This window comes from Corvus cornix, chromosome 21 (genome assembly GCF_000738735.6).
Source record: "Corvus cornix cornix isolate S_Up_H32 chromosome 21, ASM73873v5, whole genome shotgun sequence".
Classification (NCBI taxonomy): Eukaryota; Metazoa; Chordata; class Aves; order Passeriformes; family Corvidae; genus Corvus; species Corvus cornix.
Window position 1 is genome coordinate 6,462,690 of NC_046350.1, and position 17,786 is coordinate 6,480,475.

Sequence of the window (17,786 nt, forward strand, 5' to 3'; positions counted from 1 at the left end):
TCTGTGAATTTTTTTTTTTTTTTGAGTTGGTAGAAAATAGGCATTTGCCACAGTATTTTAAATTCCATGGTTTATTTTTTTAATGCAGGCAACTGATGAAGTAGCTTAGATTGCTCTATTGGAAACCCTGCAGCTTTGAGCACAATAAGAAATAAGGCTGTCTTTATCTTCCCCATTAACGCAAAAGGGAGGGAGATTAGGAATGAGGGACCTTGGCTGTAAAATCCAGGTGCTGTGCTTCGGCCCAGAATTTTGCCAGCCTGCTGCTCTCCCGTAGCATCTGCAATACAGTTCCTGTCTTTATTTTATATCTTTGACATTGAAGCAGAATATTTGGCCTGAATTTATGTCATTTGTCCAGTTGCAAATATAATCTATGAATAGTGACATTGATCTTTTAATTGGAAAATCAAACCATAGGACAAGACCTGCTGCAGGATTCCACCCATCTCTACCCAGTCAGAAAGATGTCTTTGTGGATCCTGTCACTGCAAGAGAGGTGGTGGTGGGAAAGCAAGTTCATGGAACTGACTGGCTTTTAAAAGCCAAATTCACTATCTTCCTTTAATACAAATATGTACGTGATCCATTAGATAAAGCCAGTGTGCTCGACAGTGCATGCTGGCAATCTAAGAATCAAAGCAGTGATACAATGCTCATTATTTGGCAGTGTTCTAATACCATAAAAATTTGGAGAAGTGTTACAAATGCTACAGAAATAGTATGGAACAATGTTAGCAGCTGAGTCAGAGTGCTATTTGCCACATGATTTTTTTGGCTATACACAGGACTGCAAGTCTTCTCATCTTCCTCCTCCTTTTTCTGTTGTTTAAATTATGGAGTGCAGTTGCTCTTGTTTGTGCAAAGAAAATGATCCATAGAAGGTAGGGAAATTCTTGTGTATGTTTGTTGAAAATATTGGCATTTTGACATGGCCAAAATTGCTTCAGAAGTTGCTCGTGTATACAAGATGAATTATAAAAATGAAGACATTTCAGCTCAGCCTATAGGACAAATGTTCAGAGGTGAATGCAAACACAATATCAGAAACGTGGGATTACCAGAGGGAGGAATACATGCCCCAGATTCTTTTTATGGAGTTTGTTGTTGCTTGTAATTTTATTTTGTTTTAAGATTAAAAAGACTGCAAATAATGGAAGAAGTAAGGCAGGGGAGAGGTAAAATAGAAGTTTATTTTGGAGTGAAATTTACTACTGCAATGTTTACGTTTTTATAAGGCAAAAATGAGCTTTAATAAAGGGTTAGAATCGATGAAATGTTCACATGGTTGTGATTGAAATAGCACAATGAAAAATACTGCTTATTTCTTACAGGTTTTGTAATACTTAAAAATTGATAATTAAATATAAGAGCTTGCAGAACTGCAAGTCTGCAGGCCGTTCGTGTATCTCACTAAATGTGGGAGGGAGTGTTAAGGAGTATCTGAAGACACAAACAAGTAATTATTGTTAGAAGGAGAGTGGCTTTGATATGTTCACGTGTGTGTCGGTCTGCTCATTTGGGCATCCTTCTTATTCAGCATATTATCTTAAGGTTATTAGTTTGGGCGCTTTATATTTCTGCATCTGGCACAGCAATATCAGCACAGTTTAAATCTGCGATTTGCCTGTCACCTGCATTTCAGCTGGAGACAGATCAAGTGCACATAAATGAAGCCAAAGTGTACTTTATGTGGGGTGTTTTGCTCTACTGTTTTGTGGTTCAAAATTACTGAATGTAAACTTAAGGAAAAAATGGAGGAAAACAAGAAAATGAAAGGAATTAAAAATACCCCATTCATTTTATCCTCCCAACTTTGAAGTGTGCTGGGACTTTGTCAAATTCCCGTTAAAATAAATATGTCAATTTTGTCTCTCTTCCAAATTCATTTATCATGCTTTTTTAAAAGGTGTTTTCTGCTTTACCTGATGTTTAAATTGGATTCGCTCGTTTATGCTGTTCTTTGCTGTATCCCCCATGTTTTTCTTAAATGAATTAGTAATGACAGCGTACTCCATCATACCCTCTCTACAGCCACTTTAAGGGAAGCCTGGTGATCTAAACCTTTTAACCTATTAAAGATGATTTTCCCCAATTGAATCAGACCCACCACAGGTGTAATAACTAATCATTTAAACTACACCTGCTATTATGTATTTTTAAGCCATTATGCATGTTGGATAGATGATAATTCATGTTTATTGCATTGTCCAATGGATCCGTTTTGCCTACACTAGCCTGATTAATGTATTTAAAGAAATAAGAGATGCAATTTAAAAGAAAAAAAACATTGATGGAATGCACTGAGGAGTACATTGAAAGTGCCATTAAACCCATCAGAACTTTGCTCTCTGACCAGAAATGCATATTTGAAGCATTTGATTCAAACATGAAGTGAAACTTAGTGATTTCAGGAGTGATGCTGTATTTTCCCTTCTTTTTCTGCTGTCAAAGTTTTGGAAATGTTTTTGGAACTGAATTCCAGAAACTGTATTTTAAGATAAACTCTTAAAGACCTGTGTAGCATGGGTCTAGCATATTAGGATGGTTAATTTTAGCTCGAGAGAAGGGAAGTAATCTCTTCCACTAGTTCACAGGGATGTGCTGTTAGCATATTATTCCTCATGATGCCACAATCAGAACAGATGTCTTTGTATAAAAGTAGAGCGAATCACTGGTGCAGTAACATGTAATAACGTGCATAACAATATAGGGCAGTATGTGGAAAGTGAAACTACCATATGAAGAAAATAATCAAATACCTTTCACTGGCACTCAGTGGAAATGTAAAAATCGAGTGCTGTTGTTGTTGATGCCATTGAGTATTATCCCAGACTTTACCCTTTGCTTGGCTAAGTTCTCTGTTCTAGGTGCTCTGGCACCTTAAAGAAGGGTGTGGAAGTCAGTCTGTAGACAAAAGTAATCTGTGGCTTTTGCTGGTGCGGAATACAAATTTAACTACTTGCCTACCCATTTGTGTCATTCGAAGTGACTTTTCTGATATTTGGTTACACGATCCAAAATACGTGAAGTCGCTTCTTCTCTAATCATGAGAAGCTGAGGTTTATTTATTGCTTTCAGTAAATTAGAATGATGGCAGAAAAGACCTTAATCTCTTAGAATCTGCTGGGAGCTTTAAGTCAGATATAAAGGAAGCATTCTTAAAATAAGCCAACTGTTACAGATCACATGCATTGACTCAAGGTTGGCTTTAACTGTGGGAGCCAACTTAGTTAAGAAGAACACAATATAAATAACAGAACCACCTAAGAATCTTAATGGAGCATTTTGTACGGGTAGAGCTGCTTCAAGAAACTTCTAGGTTGAAACACCATAATTGTGCTGTCTGTTTAGAGTTAAACCACAAGCTCTGATACTTGTTGAGCCATCACCAACTCCGTGTGATGGGTGTGTTGCCTTACCTTGCAGTACACAATGCCTAATGTAAAATAGGGATTTGACCATATCTAACTTGGATCTTTTCTCTCTTCTTTTTCTCCAATCCTCCTACCCTCCTCAGATTGTAACAGCAGTGAAATTTTTACAGAATCCACGGGTCCGCCAAAGTCCTCTCGCAACCAGAAGAGCATTCCTGAAGAAAAAAGGTATGAACTCTTAAGGTTGTGATCTCAGTGATAATGAGGGACCTTGAATTAGTGTAAAGCCAAAATGTATTGCTGTGGAATATTAGATGTTACGGACAAAGCAATTAGTCTGTCTCAAAAAAAGATCTGAAGTTTATAAGAAATATCAGTCTCTTTTCTTCCCAATTGACTAGTGCAATATTTGCACCAGATGTGGAATTGTAGAATACAAAAGACACATGGGAAAATTTTGGGTTAACTGTTATCAGATCTTTCCTGCAATGAGGATAGTTCAGAGTTGTAGACTAGCTGGTCAGTTCAAACGTTACTGACACTGGCTTTAGAATGGCCAATTTCTGGGTGAAAAGGTCAAATGTTTCCAAAGGGAGCCAGAGAGAGGCAAAGAGCTTGGTAAAAGTAAACAAGGTCAGGTTAAGGTCAAGCTTGGGGTCAACCTGACTTTCAGGCTGAAATGGTAAACTACTGACTGAGTTTAGCCCTTTTCTATAGCAGGGATAGAACAGATCCTGACAAATCCTTTAATGTCTTAGGTGGAGCATACTTTGGTCATTGCTACAGAGAATTTATTTTACTTTCTGACTCATAATGGAACTATCTTTTGTTCCTTTTTTTATTTCTTAAGTTTTTATTCCACAATTTGCAGTGCATTCCAGGTGAGGTTCACTCCATATTTTGCTACAGTCCTGGGAGCATATTGCTTACCACAAGATGTAAATAACAACAGTTTTAACTTGAAGTTAATTACATGCATTGTGACTCACTGTAAGATGTTGAACTGATACTGAAAATACAGAGTCCAAACTTCAGAGGGGAGTGACCCACATATACATTGAAGTCGTAAGTACTTCAAGGTACATAAAATTCTAGAGCTAAAGATCTTGAGCTTTGAAAAGTAGGGAAGCCTATGAAATACGTGTATTTCTGTTTGGAGTTATGAACTGTTTCTTTGAGATGCCTGAGACCTGAAGTCGTGAGACGGAGAGTTCAAGTATATGCACCACTTTGGTCATCTTGAACAGCAGAGAACCTAGAAGGGAATGGCCACCTTGTGTTTTGGCAACGATGTCATGACAAGTAGTTCACGGGCACATCATTTTGAGTGTGATCCTCTCACTGCCTGTCCTAGTGCCAATTAAGAAGACATTCCAGTCACGTAGGTATGTTGCTTGCCCTGCCCTGCCATCAGGATGACATTAAAATTTGGAGCCTGTTGGTCGCTGTGCGCCATGAGTTTTTCCTTGAAGTATGTGGACCTACGGGGAGTAATTAATCATAAAAGCTTGGGGATTTCAACTCTATCATCGAAGCAATGAAGCAAGGGAAAGCTGAGCCTAAAAGCTGTGCTGATTACCCGGGGTAACCTGATACAAAATCTATTGTTGCCGAGAGATCCTTAGCCCCCAGTATATCGTGCAATATTATAACTGCCTGATCTTCTTCTGTGCTGACAATGACCAGTTAGTCCTCATTTTCTCTCTCAACACGGCTGGGTTAGAATTTCATTTGCAGAAGGTATTTAGAGCAATTTAGAGACAAATGTCTCTGATGTTTGCTCTGCACTTCCCCACCGCAGGCTTCGCTGAACAGTTTTTCGTATCAGGAGCTCCATCTAATCTGTTTAATTTTAATAAATCCCTGACTGGGAGAAGAGGAAGGGTGGGGAGATGGAGGCACAGAGAAACTGTGGCCCAACTAATACTTCTTATGAATTACTTGGCTAATAATTGCTAAACAGCAGAAATGGTTTGGTAGAACTGTTTGTTTGTTCCTGTTTGTTAATTAGCCCTCCTTCCCTTTGTGCTAATTGTTTTTTTTTTTTCTAAACTTAACCATAGGAGACAGGAAGGAGCAGGGTCCAGTAGCGCCTGTACCCAGCAGTCAATGGAAATATGTCCATATGGAATGTAGCCTGTGTTCGATGCTGGCGTGGTACCTATGTGGGCTAGCAGATGGAGGCAATTATTCTTGAAACGTAGATGTCATGGCTGGTTTAGTCTCAAGTAAATGAGGGATTACAGGGTTTGGTAGGCTGTTCCCCCGATTCTCTGATATACAGTCCCTGTCATGCCAGTGATAATGTTTATCCCCAGTTGAGGCTGTCTGGTAGAGGAGTCCTCACTGCCAGTTGAAAAAGGTCCTGCAAGCGTGGCTTTGCTTAAGAAATTTCGCTTCTGAGACTCACAGAGGTGGTTCTGCCTAGAATTACAGTATTTTCTTCTTTTTCTATAAGCATCTCCTTCCTAAAAAAGGCCAATCAAATTTTATTTCCTTTTAGTATTATTTAATATTTAATACAGGAGCTGGATTTGGTTTAGTACATTTCAGTGAGATGAGAAAGGAAAGTTTCTGCGGGATCATCAGCTGGGCTGGGTTTGGTGAAACAGTCGTTGTAGAGGCTGAAATCAGGCATTCCTGGTTCTGTGCAGGTCAGGTGGTGCTGAACTGCTCTCTCTGGCGCATGGGGTGATATAATGTTGATGACAGTTGGGAGAATGAGGGTATCCTGGATTTGTAAAAGGACTTTCAAAAGTCGGATGAGATTTCTCTGTTGTCTTAAGCACTTTTAAACTCCCATATACAGAGGCATTAATGAGAAACATGAAGTTATTAGAATCATTTATCATTTTCTTTGAAGCTTACACTGGCATTTTGTGTAATTTATGACATTTCCTCCTTTTTATCATGAACTTCTTCAGATGAAGGGAAAAACAGCTGTTTCCCCTCAGAGTATCTGAAAGAAAAGAAAGGAAAAAAAGATGCTGTTTGTTTTTTGTCCAACTCGCTGATTCTGCTGATGACATGCCACAGAATCAGCGGCGCCTTGGGAGTAATTAGACAGCATGTGGGGCTTAAACCCTTGTGGAAATGTGTCTGTCATTTAACTGTTGTGCCTCAGATGTCCTGCACTGCTCAGTTACCCATCCGGTAACTCATGTGGCTTATTAATTTTGTGTACTCTGAATCTCTTAACTTCTGGCAAGACAGAGAAAGGTGGTGGAAATGCACTATACATGGGAAGCTCTGTTTTCAGGGTGCTGAATTTTTGGAGCAGAGAAGGGGAAAACTGCTAGGTTACAGACTTGTTCTGTCAACTTGGATGAAGAACTGTTTTCTTAGGTGCTTGTTCTCTTCATCTGTAAAATGAGTACAGTAATGCCTTTCCAGAGGGGGATTGTGGGAACTAATGAAAGCATATGAGGAGCTCAGAAATAATAGTGATGGAAGAACAGAGGTGCATTAGAGCAAGTTAATGTACAATTGTTGAGTTATGTTGGGAAAGTGTCCACTCAGATGGTTTTTTGCAGTGCATCAGTGTTCCAGAAAATCTTTCCAGTGTCAAGATGCCAGCCTATGGTGATTTCTGAAGAGATGAAAAAATTGTTTAGTTCTACATGCCCTTCCCAGTCAGAACTCAAAGACACTTGATCCCCTGGAAACAAACGTCGTCAGCCCCAGAATCTTCAGTAGAAAACGGACTTAATTTTCTTCCTCTTTCTGTAGTCTGCGTTCTTGAAAGTTGAACCCGCCTTTTCCCCTCTGTCAAAGAAACCCAAGTGAATCACCTTCAGGACCTGAGGGAAGGGGGCACAGCCCACTGCTGGAGGGCTTAAAAAAAGCAAATTCTTCAGCAGATTTCAATTTAACCCTCTTTTATTACTCCTCTTTTTTTTATAATTTAAGTCCATTTCATGAGGCAGTTTGCATGTCCTTGAATGGAATCTCGTTACCATGAAAGCTTTTTTAGCATTGATTTCATAACAGTCTTAATTTAATAGTGCCGTCATTACTGAGAAGCTCTGACAGTGAGGCCCCAGCTTTCCAGGTCACTGACCTTTTAATTACAAACCTTGTTCTGATGGCCAGGTTATCGACTGGACAGCTCCCAGCTCCTGCCCCCAGCAAGAAGATGAAAATAACTGCCTTTCCTCCCCCACTTCCAGAAAAGGGAGGAAAAGAAAAGTAACCTCTTGTGTTTCCAAAATTAATTTTCTTCTTCAGCTTTACTTTGTAATTAATTCTTTAACATGTCTCAGTGAAGCTCAAACAGTTTTTGCAAAGGCTTTTCTTGAGAAGAAAATCTAATGCAAGGCAATAGAGTCCAGCGCCAACTCAGCTGGAAAAATAGAGTTAGTAACCTATGGTGTCAGAATACCTATTTAGGCCAAACTGCTCTGGCCCTCCAAACCTTATGCTTTTCTAGAAAGTACCATGTTTGATAGACAAATGTGGGATTAGACTGTAAGTGTTGCCTGTTCAAGGAATTCCAGGTGACTTGTCCCTCTCTTCAAACTTCCTGTCAGGATATGGATTTGAGAGATGGTGAAGAAGAGGAATGAAGGCTTTGTTGCACTGTTGTGCTGGTGTTGGTCTCTCCATAGTGGCTAGTGTGGGCTGTGGTGGATTTGTGCTGAAGATAGTAATAGAGAGGTGTTTTAGCTATATCTGAGCAGTGCTTACACCTAGAGCCAAGGCCTTTTCCACTTTTCACTCCAACACTGAGGAGGCTGGAAGTGCACGAGAACTTGGGTCAGCTGACTGCAGCTGACTAAGGGGATGCTCCATATAGTCTGTTCACTGTTTTCAGCACAAATCCAAAACATAGCCCTGTACTAGCAACTATAAAAAACAGTGCTCTGTCCCAGCCAGACCCAGCACAATTGCACAACTGATTGTGTGAGTGAGGCTTGTCCTGTTTTGTACTTGCAGCTCAGGTAACTTGTTCTCTAGCTGCTCACACCAATGCCTGCACAGACCTCATCACTTACACTTGCAAAGCTACAAGCAAGACCTGAAATGCAGATACTGATAGCAAAAAATTATTGCAAGAATATGCTTAATGTTTTAAGCTTCTAGTACAAATTAACACACAGCGAGAGAAAGTTCACTAGCCTAGGTAGAAGCAGGGAGGTGCTTTCTGATTATTTAAGAAGTTTGCAGCAGGTGTTCAAGTAGCATAAAGTAAGTTTAACATCTCATGTAGACTTACAGAAATGACTGTAGAGGTTGAATGGAAGTCAACACATTCTGCATTTTCCTGATGATTTTCATTTCAGGATCTTGGAGCACATTGTACCCATTAACTGTGGAAACTTCGCAGCTAGTTGCATGGAGCATGTTTGGGGTTTATAGGGTTATCTATCATTATCAGAATCATTCTGTGATCTAGATCTCACTGTGCTTCCCACTAAAAAGCATCCACCTCTGAGGTAGAGGACAGCAGCTGTTTAACATCACTATGTGATTTTTAGGAGAGGAAATGAAGAATACTTTAAGTGATCTTGCAGAGGGAGCTTTAGGGATAGAGAATGTAATTACTGAGTAAAAAATTTACTAAGATTCTTGAAAAGCACTATGGGATATTTAATTACTAAAGATGGTTGGGCCTCTGTTTATGACTGTGCAAGACAGCTAATGTGCTTTATAATATTTTGCTAGGTTAAAGAAAAATATGTCCTACATCTGTCACGGAAACAGTTTGTTCTTTAGGTGCCTCCCATCCAAGCTTTGGCTCTAAACAACTCTGCATAAATGGGGAAATGTAATTGTCTCCCAAAGAGCTTATTAGAGACCTGAAGAATGCAGAGTGAGAGAATGAAAGCTGTCATTGCTAACAAACTCACACCAGTTCCTATCTAAACTAACGTTAGTGGTAGTCACATCCATTTGTGGCACTCTGCTGTGTTTGCCCAGTGCTGATAATGTTCAACACAGAGATTTCCACTGCTGGAGTATCATAACGCAGAAGAATAGATGTGCTTGTGATCCAGAAGTTAGTTCCACCTTTCTGTGTTTTGTATTAGTTGCCTTCTTTTTTTCTTCCTGAAAATGATTGAGAATCTCTATCCATCTGCTGAGAAGGGGATGTCTTCCTGTCCTGCCACTCTTTCGTATGCAGATCTGTCACCTGCTGTTCAGTACCAGCCTATTCATCATGCTGACTCTTTTCCCCCATCAATTTTACCACTGTTTGTGATGTCTGAACTTGTCATGAGCTTTACAGATTTTCTCGGCTTCTTTGGTGATAAGGAATGTACAGTAGTGCTAACAAAATGTGATAAACTGCTCAGCCTTAGGACATCCTGGGAATCAGATATGGTGCTTCTTTGGAGTTGTAAGGGTTTTGGGAAGAATATAGTTGAAGAAACCCTTCACTGTCATTCCTCAAGATTTGAAAGGAAGTTTGGAAAAACTAGTCTGTTTAGTCCCTATACACATGGAGAAATCAGTTTATTGCTTGTCTCTGACTCTTGTCCCAGTCACTAGTCATTCATGAGAGGGCAGAAAACCACCTGACATCAGGTTAGACATAACTACCCATGTGATACAGTGTACAAAGGAAGCCAATTCTTTCTTGGCTTGAAAATTATTGATAAATTGGAGCAGACCGGTTTGATTCTTAGGAAGTTGTGCATGCTACAAAATGCTGTTTGTAAGCTTAATTTTAACAAATAATTGGAATGTCATGGGTTTAATGATGTCTCTCCACTTGGCTATCTGACAGTAACTATGTAATGTAAAAGAGCCGTTAAAAATGGCTTTGCAAAATTAACTCCTATTGCTCATTGAGTGTATTTTGAGTCATATCTGCCTTGTTTACTGACAAAGTAATGTTTCTATTCCTGGTATCACTGAAAAAACAATATGATTACTGCGGAGTGAATTGAAGTTTATCCTAGAAGATAATGCTAAAATAGTCAGTTGTATTCCAAGGCCTGAAACTGTTAGCCTTAGTGATAGGTAAAAAAGACCCAGCCCCTAAGTCTGACTTGTAAATTTAATGATTTATTTATCATGTTTTTGAGTGAAAGTAAATGCCAAGTCCAAGTGAAAGTAACTTCTGTAGCTACAATCTAAGAGTAGGCATGGGAGATCTGAGGCATGACTGCTTCCTTGGCTTTGGGTAAATTTCTTGTTTGCAGCTTGCCCATCTGTAAAATGGGGTTAATTACCACTTTTGCTGTATTGACTCAGTAAGATTTATGTTAGCTATGTCCATAAACTGCTCTGATATGCTTGTTTCAGAGTTCTGAAATCTGCAGCGTGTGATTTTTGAAGGTACTGCAGTAAAAGCCACACTTTCAGAGAGATTGAGAGTTTACTTCCATCAGCTGTGCATGGGAGGGGAAAGCTACAAACTTTAGAATGTCAGAATGTCAAGGCTCAGGCAGATTGCGTGCAATCCTAATCCAGCCCTGCAGCTTTGACCTTTGAGGAAAGATTCACCTTGAGACAGTTGAAGAAATCTATGTACGTTTGTATAAAAATATTTCTGTGACAGAAGGAATTTGTTTTTCATGGTTATCAAGCCCCGGGTTTCCCCACAGTCTTCCCAGAGCAAGTAAACGAATTCAGCTTCTGACCTGCTCTGAGAATGAACCTGGTATTCTTAGTCTAAAGAGACAGCCTTCCCTCTTGAGGCTAAAACAAAGAGTGTAGTTAGGATAATCTGTGGTGTTTTTCTGCTGAAATCCATCTCAGACCTAATGATACTTTCCTGCTAGGAAAGATAAAATAAGTTCTTGTATGAGATAATTCTCTAGGATCTCTTAGACAACATCTCTGTTCTGTTTAAAATTATGTCTTGGGTACCCGTGAACATGAAATCCTACAGTTTGCTTTTCTGCTGCACACTGTTCCCTCTTAGTCTGGAGTGCAATCACTCTTTCCTTAACTAAGAGGTTAATTTAGTTTTTGGTTCATTCCTTGCTATTCTTTCTCCTGGAGCCTAGCCCAGGTGACTCCACTTCCCCAGGAGCAGAGCAGAGAATTCATTCTCATGAAACCTGAGGCACTCTGAAGTAAAAGCTGTTGACTTTGTCATACCGTGCAAATGTGCATTGCTTTTAGCAAGACAATAAAGGGTAAATGGGGTGATCTCTGCTCCTGTAGAGAGGTCAGGTGGTTACATTACACAATCTTCTAGAGCATCTTGCAGCAAATACATGGGTTATATTAAAAGTTGCAATCATATCATTTTTTAAAAGTAAATTGCTGACCTTATGCAGTGGAATCAGCTTTATTGAATTTCGCCAAAAATGCGTTTATAATCCCCCCACCCCTGCATACACATGATATTCATGTCCTTGCTGCCCATGTGGAAATGTCCCTTTTTATGGTGATAAAATTAAATTTGTCTTTGTCTCTGCCTTGCCTCACCTTTTAAGATTCCATCCTTTAGAGACACCAGTGGATATCCATACCAGAGAATGAAGATGGGCAATATCCCTGCATGGCTGGCTGGCTGATTGTGAGCCAACTACCATGGAACAAATAAATAAGCTTTTCACATTTAGAGGACAAATAAAGCTGAGGACAGGTCTAATACAGGTATTTTTCTAGGAGTGTTGAGGCCTTAGCATAGGTAAGAATTTATTTTGACTTGGAAGTACCTACACTTTGCTTCTGGATTTTTTCTAATTGCTATGCAATATGAAATGTAAAATCCACTAACAGTTACTGTGTTACTTGTAGTACTGTGTTACGTGCCCTCCTTCAATAATAACTAACCATAAAACTCTCTGGGCTTTGGCCACCTACAGCCTCCTTCCTGAATTCACTTGAGAAAAAGGTGTTTTGTAGCATGCTCAAGAATTTAACACACCTATATCCCATATTTCTCTGCCACTTTGCATCTTCAAAGTACTGTACAAATATTAGCTGACTAAGCTTGTGACACTTTTTGTGAAATGGCAAGATTATAAGATTAATTTAAGGCACATATGATTACATTTTTTCTTCTTCATTAGACCTTTACATTCTCGAAACAGTTTGCAAACTCCACATTTTAGTGGGAAACAGAGGAAATACCATCCCCATTTTAGATGGGGACACTGAGGCAGATGTATTAACAGTTAGAGCTGAGATAATTCTGACTGCCAACCATAGATCTATAACTATAACCATACTGTGCCATACTGTCAGTGAGATCTACTGATGTATAGAATTTTCAGTAAAATTACTTAAAGCCTTTTCATGTTTATCCACCATTCCAGACCCCAGCTGCTTTGAGGGTTGGTGGAAGAGGTTAAGCTGGTTTTATTCAATAAAATCAGCGCAAACCGTCTAAGTAAATGAAGGGGCAGATATGCCTCTGCAGTGTCCCTTCTTACAGCATCCCCCAGCCTGTGTTTTTTATGTAGTGTTTAAAAGACTGTTGCTCAGAGGTACAGGGAAGAATATCAGAGTATCATTACTCCCGCTCTTCAAGTAACCAGGAGAATGCAGCTGTTAAACTCACGATATAAAGCACATGTTTAAAAGATGACTCTGTATGTGTTTAAAAAAGAGAGTGAGAGATGATTCAAGGGAACCAAAAAATAGCAGGTTCCATTACTGTAATTAAATGGCAGCATTTAACCTATCAGGCCGTTGCGTGTATGTGAGAGACGAGCAGGGAGCTGCATTTGAAATGATCACTGTCTTCCTTGGGGGATAGAGTAGTTAAATAATTTGTTTGTGAGGTGTGAGTTTAGTGTCGGGTAAAGCAAGTGCTTGTGTGTGTGTGTGTGTCTCTTAAAGCTGGGATAGCTGAGAACGGTATTTAGCAGCATATGCACTGTCAATAGGAACACAAGCTGCTCTTGCCCATTTGTTTGGTTCTCTGCAGAGTCAGGGCCTCACCTGCTCCCACATATTTCATCGTAAAAGGAGAGCTTTTTTCATGCCAGGCCACCTGAGACAGACAGCAGTAGCAGTAAAAGCAAACCAGGGAGGAAATGGAGAAAGAAAAGAATCAGAGTCAGTTTGGTGAGCTTTATCTCCTGTGGTGACTGTAAAGGGTAAGTTGTTGTATGTGGCCCCTGCACTTGGCACTCAGGAGTCTGGGGGCTGTGGCATCATCCCTGGGGACAGGGGTTGAAGCTGCTGCTCAGGGATCTGCGCCTTAAACAGCACATCAAACAGTTGCTTCCCCTGCAACAGTGTTGTACCTGTGCTTTGCTTGATTCCTGTGCTTTGACACTGTAGGGTGCAAAGCCACGTGGAGAGAGAGGGATCTGCAAGGAGCAGCCTTGGCCCTTCATCATTGACCTTGACTCTGAACAGCTCTTTGGGCAGACCTGTACAGTGATGTTGATCCACTTTTTGGCATCCCAGAGAAGAGACACAGTCTTATGTAGTGCCCAGAAGGGAGTATCTTCCCATTTTTATTCACTCTCTTTTTATTTGTATGGTGATTCCTTTGTTTAGGGAATATTTCCTAGCCCAGGAGCTCCAAGAGTTATACTTTGAACTGCTTCAGCTGCCTCCCCTACTGATCTGACTTGTGTTATATTGCAGGAACATGCCCATAAATGTTTTTTAATATTCACTCCAGTTTCTGTGTAAATTCTCTATAGCCACTCCCATTTTAACTCCTGGGCTGGAATTTTTGTGAGGCTTTAGAAGACAAAAGACAATGTTAAAAATATAAATATTTCTGTATTTCCTTGTTGAATATTCAACCCCAGTGACTGGATTTTGAGGGCAGCACTTGGCTGAAAGGAGAAATGCCATGTATTTTAGCACCCAATCAAAGTAATGCATGAATTTGAGTCCTTGATGAGAGTTAGAAATCTGAAACTATTTCCATAGATGATCTACAAAAAAAAAAAGAGGGATAAATATGTTATTTGAATAAATTATTTGTTGGAAATGCCTTACCTAACTCAAGTGTATATAAGGCATGTATAGATTCTCAAACCTGTCAGTCTTTGCACATGATTGTGCCAGTCTGAAATGTTTTAGAAAAGATACTGTGTAATACTTCTCTTTCACAGACGTAGAAACTGAGGCAGATGGAGGTTAAATGGCCTACACAAGGTCAATAGCAAGGCTGGGAATAGAACACAAATGTGTAGAGGCTTTTTATTACACTAATAAGGGAACTCTGGAGGTGTGTTTGGCATGGTAATCGGAACCCCAGAGAACTAGAAGCAGTTAGTATGTTCTGTGCATGTCCCGAGGGAGCAATGATGAAACTCCTTTTCTACCTTACCACTCCAGTTCTCCGTGTGTGGTCACCATAGTTTTTACACCACTTAACCTCATTATTTTTAGTATTGTTAGCATTAGTTGTCCTTTGGGCGTTTAATCCAGGCTCTTTAATTTTCTCCAGAGCCCGAAGAGGCTCTGTGGAAGGCACAAGGGGAGAAAAAAGGCAATAAACAAACCAAAAGATGAAAAATGATCTTTTGAAACTTCTTCTATTTTGTTGACTTGTCCCCTAATGTTTTTTGTCTTTGTTGTTCTTTCATCATGAAGGACCCTGCTTAAATGTCTAATCTTGGTTTCTTAAAAGTTCATTTGCTATTGTTTCTTTCTTCCCCACCCAAGATTAACACCCTGTGTGATGACATAGATGGTTGTTGTCTAAATGGATGTGATGTAACCAACAAAATTGTGTAGGGTGGGTGGAAAAATATTTATATACTTGTGTTAAAAATTACAAAGTAGCCTTGTCTTTTAAACAGAAAGTATTCCAACACTGTTACTGGCAGCAGCAGCCTTTAATTTTACAGGTGGCTACCTTTCTAGTAGCATTCAGCAAACAATATTTTAATGGCATGTAAAAAATTTCTCAAAAACAGAAGAACGAAGAATGAGGGTGATTTATAATCTGTAATGAATTCTTGCTGACATGTCTTTTTATAATAGTGTTGTAGCATCTCTGTCTTTCTGGGGGAAGTGCAAACCAGATTTACCTGAAACATTTGTACCATAATAATCAAATATGTAGCATTTAGATGTAATTTTCTTAATTCAACTTATCTTCTTAGTGTGGTGACTCCCTGACTCCCAGGTGTCTAACACTGATTCCCCTTTATGGAAATTGGTTTAGAGGAGCCAAGATGCTCTGTAACGTGAGAGAATACCTGTCAGAAAAAGGCATGGGTTCATGGCTCCTCACCCAGTGTTGGTTTCTTTACATTTCCATATGTTTTTCCATACATACTTTCATGCATTTTTACATTTTCTTAAAACGTGCAGCTGTAGCTAGCTACGAGTTCTCTGTGCTCCCCATAGCAGCTTCCTGACAGAGGGGGTGTCCAGTATGCCCTGTCATACAGTGTGTTCAGTGCTTCGTTGTGTGTTCTTCAAACACTCAAACTTCATATATAGACAGTATATGTACTTTATATGGTTTTTCCTTGTTAAGTCTGTACAAATGGGTTTTTTTTTGTTCCTTTCTAAAGTTTAAAGTAGAAGAGGAAAGAAATAGCATTGAGGCAAGTTGCTCTTTACATTTCAGTTCATCTTAGTCTGCAGAGGCTACTCTGTGACTGGTTTTGTCTAAGGTAGAAAATAGCCAGGTGCCCTTGTTAGTGTGTTTGGGGCAATCAGTAATTCCAGAGTAATGCAAGGAAATGGAAATGGTGCATCAGGACTTTCCCATTCTTATGTATAAAACTAAGTAATCCTTCTGATATTTTGAAAAATCTGGTTAAAGAATTTCTTATAATGGCTTGAAATTGTTCTTTTACAGGATTCCTTTCTTTCTTTTGAATGCTGAGTTGGGCAGAAAGAGTGGCAGGTTCTACTGCAAGCCAGCCCAGTCCAGTAATCCCAGATCAGCAATGACTGATCCGGAGTTCCATGTAAGGGCCAGGCTTTGAGATCAGGTCTCATACAGTCTGTCCTCAGCCCCATACCATGGAAAGGCCTGGGGATTCTTTGCTGCTGTAACAAAGAACTTGGAGTTACAAATGTCTGGTTGACTGCAAATCCCCCTGGCCATCTCCTTCTGAATCAGCACTGGAATTCTTGTGACATGCTGGTTCAAGTTGTTGGAAATACAATTTAAAATTGGTGCTCCAAAGGTAGATCAAAACCAAACCTCCTGTATTGCCAGCATTTTACCTTCCTCAAATTTAAGACTACCTCTGGCTTTCTCTTTAGAAGCTCCTAAAGATAGTATCACAGATCAAAGAGTAGCCAAAGGGTAATCGTTTTGTTACTATTGCTCAACAAGCTGCTTAACAAAATATATTTTGTTCACGCAAAATAAATGGATCTGAAGCACAAATGTTTTCTGTCACTGCTCTATTAAAATCTGTGGTAAGCTTTATAAGCTATGGTAGTGTGTGGGTTTCTTAAGGGCTGTGTACCAAACTGTCCTGCTTTTGGAAATGAACATGTAGAAGAAATTAATATCCTTTCACCCTTGCAGAATGTTTCATGTTGTAGTTCCCGATTTAATAGGAAATTGCATAGGTCTGGTGTGTACTCTGGGCAAGTTACTTCATTTCTGTGTGCAGGGTTTTTCTTTGCAGGCTATCTTTCCTTCACACAGACTGTTGCATGCTTTGGGTCTGACTGGCCTCTGTGGTCTGCAGAGTACCTGGCACCATAGCTGCCCAGTGAATGCCTTTTGGGATCTCTCAGGAGTATTATGATACAAATAATGAGGATTGGGAACCATCACTGTGAGACTTGTCTCTCTGCAGGAATAGCAGCAAGAATTTACAGGTCACAGGTTGGATGTGCTTGGAAACTTACTAGTTTAGTGTACCTAATACTTGTTTTCTCAGAATGCCTGGTCGTATTTCTAGGGAGGTTGTCAGTTGTGGTAACGAGTCATGACAGCACCATGGTTCCTGGAGTAGTGTCTCTTCCATCAGCTGGATTTTTTGCTCTCTAAGGAGTTCCTTTAAACAAATGTCAGAGCCCTGGTTATGTACTTTTCCTGATAGACTTCTTTGGAACCGGTATCCTGGCATAGTCTTCAAAGCCTTCAAACCCCAAGTAGGGTTGAAATTTTTTTTTGAAATAATTTTAAATATGCAGAGTTTTTTGTTCTTATGTAGTGTTCTCACATCATGAACTGGCTGAATGTATGTCCTGTGTTCCTGTGTGGCAACACTGGCTTCCAGGTCAGTCACACACGTTGTGTCTCCACTTCTAGTCTTGCAGTAGACAAATGGATGTACTCTACCAGTGTCCACTCAAAGGAGGCTTTCCATCAGGTACTGTGCTTATGCTCGTGTCATAATAGAAAGGAAAAGCTGGAGGCAAGAGACATAAAAATAAAAATATCATCACAGATGATGATAAAACAAAATCTCCCTCCATTTTTAGGAGAGATTTTTATTTATGGTACAGGAAGACTTGTTTCTTCTGTCTTTTTTGATGACCATGGTGCTCTGAGAATGATTCTGTCAGACAGGTCTTCAGAAGAAGGTACCCAAGTTTGAATTTATTCTG

At 39.7% G+C, this 17,786-nt stretch overlaps 1 protein-coding gene across 1 annotated transcript in view; it reads left to right on the top strand.

Annotated features, from left to right (window-relative positions):
- Positions 1–17,786, top strand: part of PEX14 (peroxisomal biogenesis factor 14) — a 70,800-nt gene that overhangs the window by 29,664 nt on the left and 23,350 nt on the right. The window contains exon 3 of the mRNA XM_039563803.1: positions 3,521–3,605. Within this exon, the coding sequence (XP_039419737.1) occupies positions 3,521–3,605 (85 nt within the window). The remainder of the gene's footprint in view (positions 1–3,520; positions 3,606–17,786) is intronic.